This window comes from Sabethes cyaneus, chromosome 1, assembly GCF_943734655.1.
Source record: "Sabethes cyaneus chromosome 1, idSabCyanKW18_F2, whole genome shotgun sequence".
Lineage (NCBI taxonomy): Eukaryota > Metazoa > Arthropoda > Insecta > Diptera > Culicidae > Sabethes > Sabethes cyaneus.
Window position 1 is genome coordinate 54,778,820 of NC_071353.1, and position 22,124 is coordinate 54,800,943.

Below are 22,124 nucleotides of genomic sequence, written 5' to 3' on the forward strand. Positions count from 1 at the left end.
TGTATGTATGTATGTATGTATGTATGTATGTATGTATGTATGTATGTATGTATGTATGTATGTATGTATGTATGTATGTATGTATGCATGTATGTATGTATGTATGTATGTATGTATGTATGTATGCGTGTACATGTGTGCATGTATGTGTGTACATCTTGCACAACTTTGCAATTTGCATTGAAATACAAGATAAGTGAAAAACTTTTCATTTGTCATTTTAATCACTAGCTGTTTTTCACGATCGGACTAGAAAAGCAGAACAGCGAAGAAAAGCGGTTGATTAAAGCATATTCATAGGTATAGTGGTATATAGAGCTGAAAATGCTAATAAATAGATTTTCCATATGAATTTATTCAAATTTCAAGCAAATTTTGAGCTTATCGGATCGCTCATGCCATTAAAACAGACTAGCGCTGAAAAAACCATTATGTTTGCCATTCTCAAGCATGTTTATGGCGCTACTTTTGTACAGTTTCTTTGATCTCATCTCGTTTTCTTAACTCTCGGGTACTTTTCCATTTCGGCGTATCTGACAACGAGAGATTCTCTAGGTGTCCCCTTTCGTCTGCATTTTTATAGTAATACTAATGCATCTTAGCGCATCAGCTTTGCACTAATCGGTTGCCGGAGTTTTGACCATTTTCTTTTCGATGCTTTAGTTTCGCCGTAAAAAGCGAGAGGAGAAGAAGAGAATCTCTCATTGTCAGATACGTCGAAATGAAAAAGTACCTGAGAACTCTCTTGCGGACAACATCGCAAAAACGATGCAATCAAACCAATGACTATTTGTCTTGAAAGTATTCAAAAGAAGTTCCAGTTTTGATTTTCATGCAAAAACAATTATCTAAAGGAGGACCAACTAAGAAAAAGTCCAGTTTCTCTTTCTAATATTTCATATCTAATGCTCTACCCAGTTATTTTTGCAATTCAGATATATTACAATTTTGAAATCAAGCATGTAAATTAGCCACAGATAATTTTTGAGCTCAATCATTTTATTCTAGATGTCCATTTTCATCGAAAGTAAAAAAGGAAATATTCACACAATATTTTTTTAGAAATTTTCCTGAATTCTTTTTAAAACATGATTACTCTAACGACTAACGCATAGTCATAGTGTTGTGACAATAATATCAAAATATCAAGAAATCGGTTCTGAACACATTTTTCAATTTGAATTGTCAAATCAAAAGGAAATTCATAATTATAAATTAACCGTTTAACGGGTAAGGCTTCAATTATCCGTTAAACGGTTAATTTATAATTTTCTACATATATTCATTCAAATCTACAAAAAGTATCCTTTGTCTTTTCTAGAAATCACTTAACTACCTATAATAAAACTAAATAAGGTGTTGATAAAATAACTTGAATTACACTTACAAATATTTACGCAAGCTAGGAAAGAAAATATTGCACCCAGTACGTTCTTATGCATTTTACTGTTAAATAAGGGTTTTGAAGAATAAGAAACTGATATTTAAAAATGCAGTCAACTTAAATATAGATGTTCCTGAGAAATAAAAATAATAATTAATGTTGCAGTAGAAAGACCGTAGAAAACACCGTGGTTCAACCTAGACCATTTTGATGTCCTTGCTTGGGAAGTACGCCAGAGAGAGTAACAAAACCCCCTCGTGCCAACAGATTTCTTACGAACGCGATTAAACCTAGTCCAATTTGATGTCTGTGTTAGGGAAGTGTGCCAGAAAAAATGACACAAGTTCGTTGTCCCAACAGATCGCAAATTCTTTACTGCGAGACGATTAAACCTCGGCGAATTTGATATCTGTGTTGGAAAAATGTGCTACAGCTGTAGTGTTCGGTTATAATACGACTCTGTATGAATACGCATGCTTGCCGTTTCATTAGAAGTGTAGTGAAAAGATGTGCTGTTGATAAAATAGGATTGAATTGGTGAATCCCTTCAACGTGGGAAACCATGGATAATAAAAACAATCTTTAATTTCAGTAAGGTAGCAGGAAAGCAATAGTTTGTGTTCTTGATTTTGTTAAATTGTTTTCAAATGCACAATCTTTTGAGAATTGAACGTATGCAATGGTACTACTTTGATAAACGTTACATACAACGCCTCCAGACCTTCCACTGCTAACTCTGGAATTCCACAAGGTAGCTATCTCGAACCTTTGGTTTTCCTCGTCTACTTCAACGATGTCAACTTCTTGCTTAAATGCCTGCGACTCTCTTTTGCCGACGATCTGAAGCTGTATACTAAAGTCGATAGTCCGTCCGACGCCGCGTTCCTGCAAGAGCAGCTACTGATTTTTGCAAAATGGTGCACAGACAACCGCATGCTGCTAAATTCTGACAAATGTGAAATAATTACATTCTCAAGGAAATTGGACCCTCTCGTTTTCGACTACATTCTATCAGACGTGCCCCTACGCGCGAAAATTGTTTTAAGGACTTGGGAATACTGCTCGACTCTAAGCTTGACTTCAAACAGCACATCGCATATATTGTCGAAAAGGCCTGCAGGAATCTGGGATTTATCATGCGGATCGCCAAGAACTTCAACGACATCTACTGCCTCAAAGTTCTCTACTGTGCTCTTGTCCGGTCCAACCTTTTTTTTTTTTTTTTTTTTTGTCGGAAGATTTGACCACTGCGACCATTATTTTGATCTATTGTGGTAAGCCTTGAGTACTGCGCTCGAGCTGTGTGTGGAGTCCGTACTACCAAAATGGAGTTGACCGAATCGAGTCAGTGCAGCGCCGATTCATACGTTTTGCACTTCGAAGATTGCCCTGGAACGACCCCTTTCAGCTGCCCTGCTATGAACAACGCTGCAGATCTTGACCCGTTGAACACCCGTCGCGACGTGATCAGAGCAATGGCTGTCGCCGACATGCTGACCTCGAGAGTGGAGCTCCACTCCCCTAGTCCAACGCCTCTATGGTTCAAAGGTACAAGTACTAGCGAACCACATGCCCTGGCGGGTGTTGTGGGTTCGAATCCGGGTATAATCTCAGATTACAGCTTGGTTCGACTCATGCACCTTCCAGTATTGGACAAAAAGGTAGGAGTCAAAATGACTACTTGTCAAGCATAGCTACCAATACCCCCCCCTCCCCCTTCCTTTCCGCTCTTCCCCTCCTTCACCAAAAAATTTTCATTTCTTTCTCCTACCGTCCCTTCATCAATTGTAGAACCATCGTTTCAAAAAAAATATTAATATATATGTATGACCGCATTTCAAGGTCAAGACTAAAAAAACTTGAGTTTAGTCTAAAAATTGTGTGATAGAATCTAAAAACATCACATGTTACGCTGCTGCAAGCAAGTTTGTTACAATAATGCAATTTTTTATTCCAAAGTTTTTCGAAACTTTAGTATCACTGTATACGAGCGCAGCAGCTCTGACAGCTTTTGGTAAACAAACATAGTAGCACCATTTTTCGTAACGTGAATTTTTCTGCTGTTAAATTTAGGTCACTTTGCACTATATGTTAAATTATTTGCAGTTGTATACAGTAAACTCTCGGAAAAGTTAATCGATTGGGGAATGGGTCGATTAACTTTTCCGAAATATTAACTTTTCCGAGTAGTCCTGAAAGTCATTAAAAATGATAAATACAAAAGCGAAAAATGCATGTAGGATACACATTTTTATGTATTTTGAAATTGTAATGAAAATAAATATGTAGCAAGATCTTTATGAAATAATACTTAGTTTCTTTCAGTAAGTTTAAAATAGTCGGTTACACTAGTTTACTTTTGTTTTTTTTTCGTACATTCTGCGACTACGTTTTGATAATGTTCGCGCTTATTTTTAGTTTCTTGCTGTTCCTTCTTTTGCATTTAAAATTCAATCTGAGTTTGCGCTTTTCCAGTATGTTATCAATAATCCTGAAGTAACTATGTGTAACTAGCAAATAGTTCAATACGTTATTGTTGCAACTATCCGGTACAAGAGTTTAATTTTATCCCAGTTATGATGCGACTCTGTATGGCTGTGGAAAGGCGACAATAAACCGAAAAATGAGAAATAAAGATAGAAGGTAAACACACGTGTGTGTACGAACGCTTCCCGAGTAAGGTTTGACAACAAAAGTATATCAAAATTATTACTAATTTTGCTGTTGATATTAACTAGAAATCAGGTTTTGCTACCAAGTCCAAGTGGCACTTTTGATGTATCAAACTTTGCTTTCATTTTGTTTTTATTTTTAGTGAAAGAAAACATGTGGACATATTCTATTTATGATGTAAATAAACCTACAATATTCAAATTAATCTATTTTCCAATAATAATAATTTTTCCTGTAGAATGGTCAGTTCAAATTATGTGATTATGATATGATAGCAAAATGACAAGTAATTCAGCCTACCCATTAATATTGTGTAACAGCAAGATTAGTATTCCGTTTGATATTTTTGATAGCAAAAGTAGTAGTCAATTTAATTTCACGACATGGAATTTTTGCAATCAATTTTGATATTCTAACCGCTAAGTCGACCAAAATGAAATCACAACGAGTAATCAAAATCAATTACAGCAAGGTATCAAATTTTGTTGTCAATTTGCTCTAAAATTTTGCTCGGGTTGGACAACCAATAAATTCAATCTCTCAGAAAAGTTAAGGTAAAAATTAACTTTTTAGAGCGTTGCATAAGAGCTGATATTCGCTTAACTTTTCTGAACAATTAACTTTTTAGAGAGTTAACTTTTCCGAGAGTCTACTGTATTTCGAAATAACCATCAAACGATTCCAAAACGTATCTATTAGGCCATATGAATAAAACAGTTTACTTTGCTTATCCCGTTTAAATCGTATGGGAGCATTTCTGGCTTTAGTTTTCAGAAGGTCGCATAATCAGCCCTTTTGCATGCATTATGCGACCTTTTGAAAACTAAAACCAGATTTGCTCTATATCTTTTATTCATACCTAGGACAGGACGTGCCAAGTGTCAACCGCGACGTTGACCCAAAATTGACCCAATTTCTGATTGGCTGAAAGCGACGAGCAACCGTTGACTGGAAAATATAACGCGGTATCGCTTTCAGTGTTGCTGAAACTCGTTAGTGGAAATACGACAATAAGTTATTATTTCCGAATTTTGATTTCTTTTGTATTCTGTAGTTCTATGCTTGGTTCACCATTAGTTTTGTTTGTACACGAATTTTAATTTTCAACATGAAATGCAAAACATGATTTTGATCGCATAAACTGTATTCGTATTCGGGAGCAGTTGTTCGGCAAACGAAGTTATTCTTAAAATAATATGTGCAGGCAACAGTGGTGCAGAGTGTAACAAAGAATATTCAATCGGGATGGCGGTCATAATAAAAAGAAGAACAAGAAGCCAGTTGGCACGCCCTGTCCTAGATTCATACGGCCTATTATTGCCCGTTTCTTTGGTAACAAAACGCGCTACACACTTTTTTGATAGCTTGAAATCGTCGCAGAAAAAATCAACTTGGCTGTAAGTAAGTTATAAGTATACATTATGCTTGTCTAGCACGTGCGCTATTGATTTACTTCACTAAATAAACCAAGGGGTCGGACACTCAGCACATAGTGCCCCGGCACTGCAGAGATATTAAACGGCACACCTCTAAAGCCTTATAAAAATAACATTTATAGGGCTTTACACACCTCCGGTTCAATTGGGTATTTTAATTTTCCCAAAAAAGTTGCTTTTTTTGCCTCATTTGATAGCCCGTCGTTTTCTGAATCTAACAGTTCTTTTTTTATTTCAATTAAGTGAATATTTGATGAAAAAATTAATAAAAATCAAAAATAGAATGATTTGCTGTTTGACAGATATCAACCAAACCGATTGATTGAAATGATGTCAGAAGTTCTCTTCCTCTCTTCTATCTTTCTGACAGAGCTTTTCATTTTGACAGCTCCCATATGAAACCTGTATCGGCTGATGACCATAGTTTATCTATCCACTGTGTTGTCTAAGGCGACCTGAGAAGAAAAATGGTTTACTTATAAGCTATCGTCTTATCCTAAAAAAAATTTTTAAATGAAAAAATGCTTTTTTTATTACTTTTACTCGTCAAATTTGAAAAAGTCTTCATGTGACTTTACGGTGACATCATATATTATCATAATATGTGAGAATTTAAATACCGCTAAAATACCCAATTTTACATATGAAATGGGAGCACTGCCAGTTGTCAAAATCATCTCGCACGGTTGCCAGATCTATCAGATTTTAAATAATTTAACAAATCTTCCAGTTCGGCACTTTCGGTACAGCACCGGCACAGTTCGGTTCGTTTCAAGTCGCCTAACATAAAAACGGCTGTGCCGAGTGACCGACCCCTTGAAATAAACGATATTTGCCCCCGCGACTATTCTGGCGATGGTTTCGCCCGCGACGGTTATAATTCATCGCGTACGAAAGGGTGGGAAATTGACAATATCTCACTTTTCTTCTGCATCTACTGTTTAGTAATCACCAATTTGACGACTCGCAAAAATTTGACATGAATCAATGACAGCTCGCTGCTGCACGCTTAAAAAATTTAACCCGCGAATGAATAAGATTAACTCAGAAATGAGTGACTTTCAACTCAAAAATGAGTAAAAACCGACTCACTATGACAAAAAGTGGAACAGCCCAAAAATTTGAGTAATGGCAATTTCTAAATTCTGAGTAGTTTAGGTCGACCTCATAACTGAGTTAAATTTACTCGTAATTTGTGTAAGTACTACTCAGTTTTGGGTGAAATGGCACTCATTTTTGAGTAAATATTGCTCATTAATGAGCTTCTACGGTGGAACTCATAAAAGGAGTAAGAGTTACTCAAAATAGTGTGTAAAATATACGCATGTTTTGAGCTGTTCCACTTTTCGTGAAAGTGGGTCAAATTTTTTAAGCGTGTGGGATTTTACTAGCATTTTGTCAGCAACCCGTTCACGAAAAAGTCGGATGCCTGGCAGAAATCGAACAGAAGCAGTCTTCATTTTTTGCTCGATTCTCTTTATGTCAAATGTTGACACTTTGAGGCAGGAGAAAAGTAGTTCATCAGTTTTGCAGATTCGGGCAAAAGGTAAGAGAATAATATGAAACATGACAAAGCAGGTATAATTTAATTGTTAACCTGTTTATTGCACGCTTCTTGCCGCTACAATCCGCTGCTGCTACCCTCCAAAAAAGGAGGGAAAGCTGAATCGGTACAAAACCAGTTTTTATTCGAAACCTCTGGCAGAAATCCGGCAGAAAAATCGGAGGCGAAATTTCTGCCCGAATCGGATGTTGCATTTCTGCTAGTTTTCACGGTTGACGCCCGCTTAGGCGCGTCCGGCAGAAATCGAACAAAAATCTGGCAGCGAAAAACTTTTTCTGCCAGACGTTCTGCCGGATTTCTGGCCGCAGTCACCCGTGAAAACTACTGTGTTACCTGACTCACTGCGAAATGCGTTGTATTCGCGGTATCGTGTTGGTTCGAAAGGTTTCGAAAAATATCGCCCTTGTATCGAAAATATCGTTAATTTTGATCACTAAAAATAACGTACTTAAACGTTATATTTCATGTGCCAGTAGTACGCAATAATTGTATTGTGAAACTGAATTGTTATTTATGCAACTTTTTACAAATTAAATGCAATAACAAAAGCACAACTTATAAAAAATCGTTTGTTATCGATATTAACTGCATATGCGTTATACACGAATAAAACGCATGGTTACGTTTTATTTCAATAATACGCATATTCGCAGTGAGTCAGGTAAAACAGTAGCAGAAATGACACATCCGATTCGGGCAGAAATTTCGCCTCGGTTTTTCTGCCGGATTTCTGTTCGATTTCTGCCAGAGGTTTCGAATAAAAACCGGCTTTGTACCAATTGAAGATAGAATTAACAAAAGGGCGAATGTCGCAAGCGTAAACAAACCGAGTGAGGGTTGATTTTCCTATGCTGGTCTAGCAAAAAATAACTCTCACTCGTTTTGTGTACGTTTGCGACACTCGCCCTTTTGTTAATTCTATCTAGAATTCAGCTTTCCCTCCTATTTTGGAGGGTGGCCGCAGCGGAATGTAGCAGCACGAAGCGTGCAATAAACCACCCCATCGGCAGACAACCATGTTTTCGCCGCCAACATCTCGTGTGTGCGAAAATGAGATAGCATGTCAGCACTGCGTTTCACTCAAATGCCAGCAGTCTGATTTGGGCCCGCTGTCAAATTTTGAGCCCCGGACATGCTGTCGCTGACGTTTACTGCAGTTCGATATAGAGATGTCGATGGGTTGCAATAAACAGGTTAACACAAGGGGTCGGACACTCAGCACATAGTGCCCCGGCACTGCAGAGATATCAAACGGCACACCTCTAAAGCCTTATAAAAATAACATTTATAGGGCTTTACACACCTCCGGTTCAATTTTACATATGAAATGGGAGCACTGCCACTTGTCAAAATCATCTCTCACGGTTGCCAGATCTATCAGATTTTATCGAATTTAACAAATCTTGCAGTTCGGCACTTTCGGTACAGCATCGGCACAGTTCGGCTCGTTTCAAGTCGCCTAACATAAAAACGGCTGTGCCGAGTGACCGACCCCTTGGGTTAACAATTAAATTATACCTGCTTTATCATGTTCCATACCCAGGTAACCAACAAGCATTAAAATAAGCAGTAAATCAGTTGTTTATTAGCATCCCTGGCGTTTTATACTGCAGGTTGTTGTTTATCAGCTTTTTGACTGCATAACTGTTGTAAATTGGCATCCAAAATTCTATTTAAATTCTTCTTGTTGGTAACTAGTTGCAAATAAGCATTGTCAGCACTATAAGAGGGCTAGCCGTAAAGTAGCCGCATATTTTGCCAAAATAGCATTTAAGTAGCATTTAAGGCAACTTAAATGCTTATTGGCTTGCTTTTCAATTGCATTGGAAATGCTTATTGGTTACCTGGGTAATATTCTCTTACCTTTTGCCCGAAACTGCAAGATTTTGTGCAAGTGGCAAGTGCAAGTAGCTGCTATGTAACTCCAGCACAAAGAAATATTGATAAAGGTACATGGATATTTTTTGATGCGTTTGGCAAACTATTTCTGGAGGGCGCTACCGACAGATTTTACACACAAAAAATCGATTACTTCCTTCGAGCCTGTTAATCTGTTCTCTGTGACTTGGGTTTCGGTGCATTCGCGTTAAATCGGTGTCCCAAACATACTGTTTTTGAAGCAGTATACGGCATAGGCCAAGTTGAAAGTAACGGAATGTAAAATTGGTTTTAGCATAAATTGGTTTAGCATAATAATTCTTAGCCGAAAGCAACTGCTGGTTATTGATATTTGTTTAGTTTTATCCCGCTAACATAGGTCATAGTTACATTTTTGATCATTATTACCGCATCTTAGCTTATTTGTTGAAAATATTTTTTTTTATTTAGAAAACAGATATATTACCCAAGTAACCAGTGAGCACTTAAAGAAGCACCCAAGTAACCACGAAGCTTTATATCAATTCAATTGTAATGCTTTATAGTGCGCTACAAAGCATATCATATAATGTATTATTTTCTTACATGTACAATAAATGCAGTAATAAAGTGGAAAAGGGCCCCACTATTGTCAAATTAAAGCTGCATTATAATAGCAATTGCTAAAGCACCATTACGGCATGAATTAAACATCACTTCGCCTGCATTATCGACATATCGTTATTTTTAGCCTGTTTGCGAAAAAAATATAAAAACATCAATTCGGCCGGCGTGTCAAAAGACAAAAATAAATATATTTCATATTTATTTTTTAAATCCGCTGGTTCTAGCAGCTTCTCAAGCTATGCGTTACTTCATTATTTACGACGAATGGATTTTTTTTGCATTTCAAATGTTACCTTTAATGAGACTTGAACCTGATGGGTGCGTGTATCCCTGCATGGTTCATTTGCTGGCGCCTTTGATATCTTAACCACAGCTGTTATAGATGAGTGGGTTGTAATTAGTCGTACTTAAATCGTCGTTCGTAGTTGATTTTAGAATTCAATTGGTTGAAAAAAGACAGCAGCAGTTAGGTGAAACAGAGTATGAGTAGTGGCCGTAAATAAGCAAAAACGAAGTCAAGTATAAGCATTTTATTAACATTTACGGTACGTTTTAAAGATTTGTCCTAAAGCTTGTAAGCAACATATTGTAACATTATATACGCAAATAGTGTTTTTAATAATGCTAATTTACGATAATGCTTAAACGCATTAGCAATGTTTATACAAAAGTTTTAACCATGCGAATTGCTGATATACCGCTGTCTGGTATTAGCGATGCCGAGCTACAGCCAATATGGGGTTATGCATTAATGCTTGTGGTTACTTGGGCAGAAATTTAGCTTTTTATTAGCCTATGGTGCACACCATACCGTGCAGCATAGTTCAATATACCTATAAAAAGCTGCTAGAAAGCCGGTTTTGGCGAAATGTCCGGCTACATTAGTGCTTGGAGCTTTACAAAAGTCATAAAACGTAACGCCTGTTGCGTAACGGTAAAACGTCAAACATAAAAAAATGCGAAAAATATATTGTACATCCTTTTTTATCTTCCCTCTCTGTTATATGCTTATATGGCGTACTTTGTTGACGTTTCAAGATTGCTTTTTGTTATTTTCTTTTTCGGTTAGAATTGAACCGCCAGCCAATCTGTCGATAGGAATAGGAATAAAGGAGTAGGGCAACGCCTTTACCAGTTGATCTGTAAACGGTAGTTGCGAGTCAGCTGCCAATAGCTTTACTTAAATTACCGAAATTCTTAACTCGGATGTTTGATTTGCTTATCAAGGCGGAATGGAGGGAAAGATTTTGTTTTTCACATATCTTCCATAAGTTGCGCTTTGGGAGAATTACCTACCTTTTATTTTCTTTTTATGTGATGGCATACATGTATAGAAATATTTCTTGCATATTATCCGTATGCATATGCCCTATAGATTCGTGTTGATATTTATTCAATCGGCGGTGCAGGATTTTGCGTAAGACAAAAAGAGAGGGAAGCATTTTTTCTGTTATCACGCGTACGTTCGCAAGGAGATTTCCTGCAAGTGTGAGCAGTGTTCAAAATCTCTTTTGATGCCGGTAACGGTAATAAAGCTTGCTTAGAGCATCTAATCAGCTTTTCATAGTGCTTCAAGTAAATATTAATTCAGCATTGAGAATGCCATTTTAAAGCTGCTATGCTTTGACAATGCTGAATTATATCTGGCAGCATGTAACTTGCAAATTTAGAGCAGCTTTCAAGCTTAATTCAGTGCTTAGCAGTTACCTGGGTACCTTACCCAAGGGGTCGGTCACTCGGCACAGCCGTTTTTATGTTAGGCGACTTGAAACGAGCCGAACTGTGCCGATGCTGTACCGAAAGTGCCGAACTGCAAGATTTGTTAAATTCGATAAAATCTGATAGATCTGGCAACCGTGAGAGATGATTTTGACAACTGGCAGTGCTCCCAGTTCATATGTAAAATTGAACCGGAGGTGTGTAAAGCCCTATAAATGTTATTTTTATAAGGCTTTAGAGGTGTGCCGTTTGATATCTCTGCAGTGCCGGGGCACTATGTGCTGAGTGTCCGACCCCTTGACCTTACCATATATGTATGGAGCAATTTGTAATTTCTGTTTTAAATGAAGAAAATAAACCATTCAAAAATTTTTGCTCTTCCCAGCCCCTGTGTTTTATATGGAGCTGTCACTTTTGCCTGCCCAACAGATCTCCAATACATATGCACTCTGCAAACACCCTAATAGGGCTTTTGCTACACACACATATGCAAGACGTCTGTTAGGCACACATTGCATCTTTTCCTATTCGATGCAGCAAAAACGCGTTGGATAAAATGATCATTTTTTCTGAAACTATTTATCCATTCAAAACAATTAATGTTTAAATCAACCAAGAAATGTATCCTGATATACATATTAACATTTAGCAACTAATACAGTGGACCCCCGTTCGTTTGAACGATTCCTCATGCAAACTAACGGGGCGAGGGGCAAGACACTTTATAATATTATCATAATATTAATATATTAGGCTCTATTAAAACCCTATAAATGTATAAATAAATGTAACTTTATAGGGCTTTCGGTTATATTATGGGTGGGAAAGGTCAATATATTAAGGTTGGAAAAATATTTCCATAGGGAAAAGTAATATATTTTCGACAGTGTCTTGCCCCTCGTAACGGGGTTAGTTTTTAATTTGAACAACTGGTAACCCTAAATATGCTGGAACTTGTATGAACTGGCTACCCTGCTCTTTGTTATTGTTTTGGTGGTTTGATTCAGTTGGCAGTTGCAAGCAGCGAATATTTCATTCTGCGATCGGATTTCTACCATAATCGTTGGGAAAACGCAATGTGAAACAGATTGAACACGCTAGATCAGTACAAACAAATTGTTTTTATGTGTATTGTCTACATAAGCAAATGATGTCATATTGAGAATGACATTTGAACCATTTTTAATTTGCACGTCGTGCAAACCAACGGGGTTCAAATTAAAAAGTGTTCAGATTAAAAACGGTCAAACGAACGGGGGTCCACGATATTTTAGAGAAAGAGTCTTAAATCGGCGACCCAAAAATACAGCTTTCGGACGCAGGATGCCGCATAGCCCAAGTTCAAAATAACTGAATGTAGCATTGATTTTAGTATAATTTATTGTTTTCTTTTCCGAATGTAATCGCTGGCTATTGATATTTGAAGATAGAATTACAAAAGGGCGAATGTCGTAAGCGTAAACAAACCGAGTGAGGGTTGATTTTCCTATGCTGGTCCAGCAAAAAATAACTCACCCGTTTTGTTTACATTTGCGTTAATTCTATCTAGATTTGTTCAGTTTTAACCAGCGGGGTGCTATCCCTATCTTAACGAACGGTGTTTGACAGTCGACTTTAACGAAGGGCGCTATTCTATTTGCTATTGCAAGAAAAGCGCCCGCCTGACAAGTAAATTTGCTGCCAACCTTGTCGAGATGTTGGCAACAAAAACATGGCACCCGTCGCAAGCCCCTGGTTTTATCCCGCTAACATATAGTTAATAGCGAGGGGCAAGACACTTCATAATATTATCATAATATTAATATATTAGGCTCTATTAAAACCCTATAAATGTATAAATAAATGTAACTTTATAGGGCTTTCGGTTATATTATGGGTGGGAAAGGTCAATATATTAAGGTTGGAAAAATATTTCCATAGGGAAAAGTAATATATTTTCGACAGTGTCTTGCCCCTCGGTTAATAGTTACATTTTTGATAATTTCTACCGCGTTTTAGCTTGTTTGTTGAAAATAGATTTGTTATTTAGTAAACAGATATATTACCTTGCTATACATATAACGCAAACAGTAATTTCTGTTTTAAATTAAGAAATTAAATTATTTAAAAAATCAGACGGGTTGTGTACAAGACACGACCGCATATGTAGGTGACGCAGGACTACGTAAGTCTCTTAATAATGATAATAGCATGTATTCCTGCTTGTAATCATTCGATTCGATTCGATGTATGTATACATGCTATATACAACATATATACATGCAACATGCGTTGTAACATTTATCAAAGTAGTAACATTGCATACGTTCAATTCTCAAAAGATTGTGCATTTGAAAACAATTTAACAAAATCAAGAACACAAACTATTGCTTTCCTGCTACCTTACTGAAATTAAAGATTGTTTTTATTACCCATGATTCCCGCGTTGAAGGGATTTTACCAATTCAATCCTATTTTATCAACAGCACATCTTTTCACTGCACTTCTAATGAAACGGCAAGCATGCGTATTCACAGAGTCGTATTACAACCGAACACTACAGCTGTGGCACATTTTTCCAACACAGATATCAAATTCGCCTAGGTTTAATCGTCTCGCAGTAAAGAATTTGCGATCTGTTGGGACAACGAACTTGTGCCATTTTTTCTGGCACACTTCCCTAACACAGACATCAAATTGGACTAGGTTTAATCGCGTTCGTAAGAAATCGGTTGGCACGAGGGGGCTTTGTCACTCCTTCTGGCATACTTCTCAAGCAAGGACATCAAAATGGTCTAGGTTTAACCGCGGTGTAAAGAAATCTTGTTGAAATGAGGAAACTTGGTCACTTGTTTTGGCTTACTTCCCAAGCACAGATATCAAATTGGTATAGGTTTAGATCATCACAAAGAATCTTCCAACCAATCACGAAGCGAGAATTGGGTCCTAAAGCCCTATGTCGTTTTTAGCTTGAAACGATGAGGTTAGGGTTAGGAACACATATTTTAATATTTAATTTTATATTTTTAGGCTATTGCCGTTAAAAACCTTTTTTTTTAATTTTGTGAAATTTTTAACAAAAAATAAACATTTGGGCAACCTTATATAGACAAACTATAGTTGTGCATGGTTGTGTCAAGCGGTGTCTAGACAACACGAATTATAAAAAGAAACCATAGTATGTCTTGAAATGTCACGGAAAACTTTTTGTTTACCTTCACGCTCATGTGATAGTGTGTCAAAAAGTCAAAAGTTGCAGTCAGGAAATGGCTTGGCAATCGCGACTTAAAACATTTTCTGAGTTTACAGCTCATTTTCCGGTTCCGGTCATCTCAGTTTAATTAAGGCCTTTGTCAAAATCAGCAATAAGCGTAGTGACTGCACTTGGTCACAGCGAGGATGGCTTCAGTTTTCGGATGCAACACCCGCCATCGAGATGCGACCGTGTTTGGTTAGAAACGCACAGAAATTTTTGGTCTGCCGTTCGCCCTACTGCTGTTTCACATCGGAGTAGCAGAACATACCAATCTGATTGATAATACGGTGCCAGTTTCGGTTGGCGTTTTTTTCATACTGTTCTGCGGGGTCGATTGTACCGAGATTATACTGTTGGCCATCAGTTTGACATCGTTTAGTCATTCTTAGCGCAAACTAGATTTGGACAAAGTCTAGCACCGTGAATCGATGGATTGGAATACATTGCCCGAATTAAAACTTTTATCCGATAACTAGTACAAATTTGATGTTCCACTTCCTCACGACCAGCAAAACGCAGGCAAACACAAGAGACAACTGCGAAGCTGTAACTGTCAAAACGATCAGCTGCTCTAATGTCAAACCAGAGTTGCCAGTGAAAAAAAGTTATCATTGTTGCCAGAAACGTGTTATTTTCGTTATGTCAAGGAAGATCTCTAATGTCAAGGGAGAATAAATTACAATATTTTTGTTTTTTATTTTTTTAGTGCTCTGCATCTTTTTAAAAAAGAAAAAACTATACTATGGTAGTCATAATGGGAAGCTTTATCGTTCCTTCTAAAAAAATCATCTTTTTATCACAAATTTTAGGACCCAATTCTGGTAAAACATAGGTTCATTATTTTCAATTTTTCAATAGTTTAACATCAAGAATCCATACTTTTCTTCATTTGGGTCAATTCTTAGAAGATTTTCCGATCGATTGGTGAAAGAATATTGAAAATCGATCGGAAAACCGCTGAGCTATTAGCGCTCAAAACCTTTCATTTTTCGTGACGCTCGCATTTTTCGATTTTTTGGAATGACACCCTATCTCAAAACTTGCCGTAAGACGTAGTCCTACGTCAAAATCTCGCCCTTCCCAGCCCGTAGTTTATATGGAGTAGAGTGACTATATACCAGAGTGGCGACAATGTCAAAATTGGAATGATAATTATCTGTCAGTGTCATTCCAATCGAGCAGACGACCTATCCAACGCGTATGCAGGAAAGAGAAAGAAAAACCTTGGAAAAGCCGCATTGCATACCCCCATAAAAAGTTTGACAGATGGCATTTTACGCGTCTACCGACAAAATAGGGTGCCTAAGACATCAACCTACTAATCAACCTACATCGTTGGGTTTCGTAGGTAGGTTCATTTCGTCACCCGACTTATTGGCGAATTTAATCTGTTTTCGTAGGGTATCGATTAAATCGGTGAAAGAGTTGGTTTAGATTGCAAGGATTAGTTTGTCAATTAAGTGCACCGATCAATCATCAAACGGGATCGGTTTTCGTCACCCAACCCGTAACCCGATTTATTGGCGAATTTAATCTGTTATCGTAGGGTCTCTATTAAATCGGTCGAAAAATCGATTGAGCCTGTATAGAAATACCTGTATATACCTGTTGACAAATCTGAGTATCGAGAAAATGGCGCTACGGGATGATGTTTGTGGAGTTTGCATCAATAGTTGGTAATTTTACAATGTTCGAGTGTAATTATTTAGTCAATAATTTTAACAAAGTGTTTTCGTAGATACGAGCGGTTTGAATTGTGCTTTATTTGCAATTGACAGTGACGGTGCCATCGGAGGCCATTGCATAGCAAAGGATAAAACACAGATTGCAAACTTATCAAGGAAGCAGCTGCCGAACCTGGGTCTAACCCAGGTTTAGCTGCTCTGATTCCGGCAGGGCAGTATTACCGATACAACGATCACTGGCACTTTCTTACCCAGCGGGTAATTTTCCTAGTTGCGCTTACAGTCTACTTAGAAAAGGAGGTTCTTGTGAGCAGAGATGCAGCGGAAATTTTGGGAAGTATGTTTCGGATGTGCAATAAATTCTAGAATTATATATAACATAGTTCATTGATTTCAGTGAAAACCAATCAAGTCGATGGCTTTCATTTGGATATTGAAAATTATCCTGTGGGCGTTCTTCATATGGCGCCCGAACTGGTAAAAGTTTTGTTGCTACTGAAGCGGCCGAGGAGCCATAAGGTATTACAATTACAAATTTTAACAGTGAAGCAATAATAAAGATCTGAGTTTCAGGATAAAGAAAAATCTACCTGCTAAAGCCATTACACGAGGAGATACGGCTTGAACGGAACCGCAGTGGCAAGAAAGCAGGGACTGAGAGAGCAGAGACTTCTGTAATAATTTTTTAAATAAAAGATAAAAGTACAACGAGAGTGTGATTTCCGATCGACTAGTTCTGAACGAAATGGGTTGATTAATCGGGATATAAAATTGATCAACACAGACGAAATAGGTGGATTAATAGGTGCATAATATTGTGTATCCATCAGCACTAAATTGGACTTCCGAAAAAACGACAAACGATTTTGCTTCCTTACCGCACATTAAACCTAATGTCGGAAGTAGTGCGCTGTATAGCAAATGAGACGCGCTATACAGCGCACTACTTCCTAATACACTAGGATTAATGTACGGTATGAAAGAAAAATCGTTTGCCGTTTTTTCGGAAGTCCAATTTAGTGCTGGATGCACAATATTATGCACCTATTAATCCGCCTATTTCGTCTGTGTTGATCAATTTTATATCTCGATTAATCAACCTATTTCGTTTAATTCCGTAGGTTGCAAAATTTTTTGCATCGATTAATCCGCCTATTAAGTTTGATTTACTTATTTCGTCATCCGATTCCTCCTCCGATTTGGTAGGGACCCGAGGGGCAAGACACTGTCGAAAATATATTACTTTTCCCTATGGAAATATTTTTCCAACCTTAATATATTGACCTTTCCCACCCATAATATAACCGAAAGCCCTATAAAGTTACATTTATTTATACATTTATAGGGTTTTAATAGAGCCTAATATATTAATATTATGATAATATTATGAAGTGTCTTGCCCCTCGTAGGGACCTCAATTGCATACACCTATTATTCCACCTATTTCGTCGGGTTGCGTAGGTTGCATAACATTGTGCCTCAATTCATCCGCCTATTTAGTTTGATTTACTTACTTCGTCATCCGATTCCTCCTCCGATTTGATCGATTTTAGTATGGAGCCCAATTGAATACATCTATTAATCCACCTATTTCGTCTAGATCCGTAGGTTGCATAACTTTCTGCCTCGATTCATTCGCCTATTTAGTTTGATTTACTTATTTCGTCTTCCAATTCCTCCCCCGATTTGGTCGGTATTAGTAGGGAGCCCAATTGCATGCACCAATCAATCCACGTATTTCGTCTGTATGGATAAATTTTATCTCCCGATTAACCAGCCGATTTCGTATGGTTCCGTAGGTCGGCTCTAATTCAGCACCCTACTAAACAACCAACTTAGTCGGTTCTAGTCGATCGATTTTGTATACCTGAGAATCGGTATATTCCCCTGTAAAACTCCAATAAGCGTAGGCTGGTAAATGTTGCAAAAATCGGCCGATCCGTAGGAAGCAAAATAGGGCGATTCACCCTACGCGAACCTACTAAATAGGGGGAAAAGTAGGAAGGATTTTTTATGGGGACATTTGGGATGACTTGTCGCCACTCTGTATATAGTCACTCTAATATGGAGCTGTCACTTTTGCCTGCCCAACAGCTCTCCAATACCGAGGGGATGCGCTGTGCTATCCCTCGCTATGTATTTGACAGAGGATAACATCGCGCTTCCAAAACTGTCAACGCTTCCAAAAGTGTCAAATTTCAACGGTAGTAACATAGCGAGAAAAAAAAAGAAAAAAGCAAAACATCGATTTTCATTGTTCGATGTCAGCGGGGTGCTATCCGTATCTTAACGAACGGTGTTTGACAGTCCACTTAACGAAGGGCGCTATTTCAAGAAATGCAAGAAATAGCGCCCGTCTGACAGGTAGATTTGCTGCCAACCTTTGTCGAGATGTGCTGAGATGTTGGCAACAAAAACATGGCACCCATCGCAAGCCCCTGTTCGATGTTGTACTCGCTGCTCTCCTTAATGGCGCATTCCCTTGTCCAATACATATGCACTCTGCAAACACCCGAGGGGATGCGCTGTGCTATCCCTCGCTATGTATTTGACAGAGGACAGGGATACCAGATTTGCAGATTTGTCTGCAAATTGCAGATTTTTGGAACGGTCTTGCAGATCATTATAAATTTGCAGATATTTGCAGTTTTTATGACTTTTATTGTTTTGTTGCAGATTTTTGTTCGAAGCTCTTTAAACTTTCACAGACTTCCTAAAAAATTGTGCAGATTTTCGCAGATTATTCTCAAACCAGAAAATTCGAGTAGCCGGAAAACTGCTCGATTTTTCCGGTTTTCGAGCAGTTGCAGACATTTTTTTAGAAAATATGGCATCTCTGCAGAGGATAACATCGCGCTTCCAAAACTGTCAACGCTTCCAAAAGTGTCAAATTTCAACGGTAGTAACATACAGAGCTGCCATAAATACAGATATTTGTGCATGCATAAATTTGGGACCCTCACGTTTTCTCCGGAGTATTTTATTTTCTCGATCTAATCTTTTAAATAACATAAATAGTTTATGAAATACTTTGAAATTCAGGAACATTAGTAGAGCCAGAAATCACAGCAACTGAAATATTTGATAGGTCCCAAATTTATGCATGCACAAATATCTGTATTTGTGGCAGCTCTGGTAACATAGCGAGAAAAAAAAAGAAAAAAGCAAAACATCGATTTTCATTGTTCGATGTTGTACTCGCTGCTCTCCTTAATGGCGCATTCCCTTGCAAACACCCTATTCGCTATGTAAGCACAAATCAATCTCTTGTACTCTCATGGAATTGCCTTATGCAAAGTTTGTGAAGATTTGGTGCAAAGTTTTTTCTATCCTTTTCACTCTTTAACAAACCTGTGCACCGACTTCACAAATAGAACAAACTTGGTAAGGTGGCAGCACCGTTTCGCGCACATAGCGAATATCAGCAACTTCGTAGTCGCGAATCGACCAATCAGAAGGATCAGAAGGTGTCTCGTTTTCGCAATTTATTTGTTACGATTAGAGTGACTATATACAGAGTGGCGACAATGTCAAAATTGGAATGATAATTATCTGTCAGTGTCATTCCAATCGAGCAGACAACCTATCCAACGCGTATGCAAGAAAGAGAAAGAAAAACCTTGGAAAAACCGCATTGCATACATTTGGGATGACTTGTCGCCACTCTGTATATAGTCACTCTAGTTACGATGTGTTAAATTTTATTCTTATCAGATTTAGCCAAATATGGTCTTTAAGTGCCAGGAGGATAGCTTTCTGGATGAGTTTTGCTCCAAATGCATATCCTGTGAACGTGTCAATAACGGATATAACGTAATTTTTGAAGACACCGTGCTATTTCCCGAGGGAGGCGGTCAGCCATCAGATCATGGATGGCTTAACGAGCATGAAGTAAAAGTTGTTTTCCGGAAAGGATCTAAAGCAATCCATTTCCTCGAAGGTGAAAAGATACCGTTTCAGGTTGGGGAGCAGGTAACTCAGAAAGTAAACTGGAATCGCAGGTTCGATCACATGCAGCAGCACTCGGGACAACACTTAATCACGGCAATATTTGAACGCGAATTTGGTTACAATACTCGTTCTTGGTGGCTTGGCACGGATCATTCTTATGTCGATTTGGATGCTAAGGATGTCTCCAAAGAACAACTAGAAACGGTCGAAACGATTTGTAATAAGCTGATAGTTAATTGTACAGCAGTTACTGTTAAAATTTACCAACAGGATGATCCGGATCTTAAGTCCGGTGTTACACGAACCCGTGGTTTGCCCGATGATGTTAATGGTCCTCTACGAGTAGTCACAATCGATGGAATAGAAAGTAATATGTGCTGTGGTACCCATGTAAAAAACCTAGCGCAATTGCAAGCCATTAAATTTCTCCATGTTGAGAATAGCAAAAACAAATGCTTGGTACATTTCTTAGTTGGTGGACGCGTACTACGTAAACTAACCGAATGCTACAAGCGGGAAGAGCAATTCAACAACCTTTTGAATGGAGGTCCACCTTCGCATATAGATTTGATTGAAAAACTTAAAATTTCATTAAAAACTACACAAAAAACGACTAAAAAGCTAACAGCCGAACTAGCTTTACTGGAAGCAGAGAAATTCAATAACCTAGATCCAGAGCCGCGATTTTACACTATCCATCGTCTAGATGGAAATGATTCTGATTTCATCAACATATTTACGAGACATATCAAATTAACAGATTGTTTTCTCTTCTTGACTAACGGGGATGAGTGTGGTAAAGGACAACTACTATTGCTTGGAAACCCAAAAGACATTGAACAGCTTGGAGAAAATATTTGCAAACTTCTGGACGGTAAAGGAAAAGGGCAAAAAATACGATTTAATGCTAAAGTTAGCAATCTGAAGGCAGTTGGTGAATGTCAGAAAATTATCGAACAATATTTTAGTCCAAAATAGTTGAATTAAACTACTGTTTTGTAGTTGCGCTATGAAACTGAAATACAAACCTGATTTTTAATAATAAATCGACGGAAAATTGTCATCGTTTATTGAAATTCTATTTTGTTTCACATCCGTTTATTTTCCGTCAATTATGTCTATAATTGATATTATATTCCATTCGATAGTGAAACCTGTAAGCAACAGATTGATTATTGAAGATAACATCTTGCAAGTCTCATTCACTTACGCTCCAATTCCATGAAATATTAAAACTTCAATGCAGGACTCCAATCTGGCCGTTTTATCGCAACCTTCTGGCCTCGCGTTCAGATTCGAGCAGCGTCAGAATGTCGCCTTCACGTACCGGACCCTTTACATTTCGGATGATTTGTCGGTTTTGTTCACTGATGAATTCCACCTTTACTTGAGTACATTGACCCTGGGAACCAGTACGGCCAAGTACCTTGATGACTCGAGCTAGAACAACGGATTTATCCATGACTTTTGCGAATTTTCGGTAGAACACACGTGCAACTTCGAGCGATCAAAACACTAGAAAGAGCTAGTTGAACGCTGAACGTTTGACAGCTAAGGGAACGTTTTATTGATGAAAACTGAGTGACAGCAAAACGAACAGAGTAATATATACGGCGATGCACTGGTTGATATCCGGTAAAACCACCCCAGTAAAAAAAATCTCAATGATTTATGAATTCTCGCGTAACTTTTCAAAAGGACCTAAGTTAAATTGAGAGCAAGATTGAGAGACTCCTTAGCGTCCCTCTCTTCCGATTATTACGGCTAGAGTGACTATATACAGAGTGGCGACAATTCATCCCAAATGTATGCAATGCGGGTTTTCCAAGGTTTTTCTTTCTCTTTCCTGCATGCGCGTTGGATAAGTCGTCTGCTCGATTGGAATGACACTGACAGATAATTATCATTCCAATTTTGACATTGTCGCCACTCTGTATATAGTCACTCTAATTACGGCGACATTAATGCATTTTAACGAAAATTTTCTTAACGT

At 37.9% G+C, this 22,124-nt stretch overlaps 1 protein-coding gene across 1 annotated transcript; it reads left to right on the forward strand.

Annotated features, from left to right (window-relative positions):
• Nucleotides 1-19,627: 19,627 nt before the first annotated feature.
• Nucleotides 19,628-21,189, forward strand: LOC128738330 (alanyl-tRNA editing protein Aarsd1-A). The gene is made up of 2 exons (XM_053833383.1): nt 19,628-19,647; nt 19,901-21,189. Exon 2 carries the CDS (start codon nt 19,907-19,909, stop codon nt 21,107-21,109), a length of 1,203 nt encoding a protein of 400 aa, XP_053689358.1. The 5' UTR covers nt 19,628-19,647; nt 19,901-19,906; the 3' UTR covers nt 21,110-21,189.
• The last annotated feature ends 935 nt before the right edge of the window (nt 21,190-22,124 follow it).

Excerpts from the sequence above, each read along its gene's own strand:
- LOC128738330 (XM_053833383.1), top strand. The coding sequence starts at position 19,907 with ATGGTCTTTAAGTGCCAGGAGGATAGCTTTCTGGATGAGTTTTGCTCC.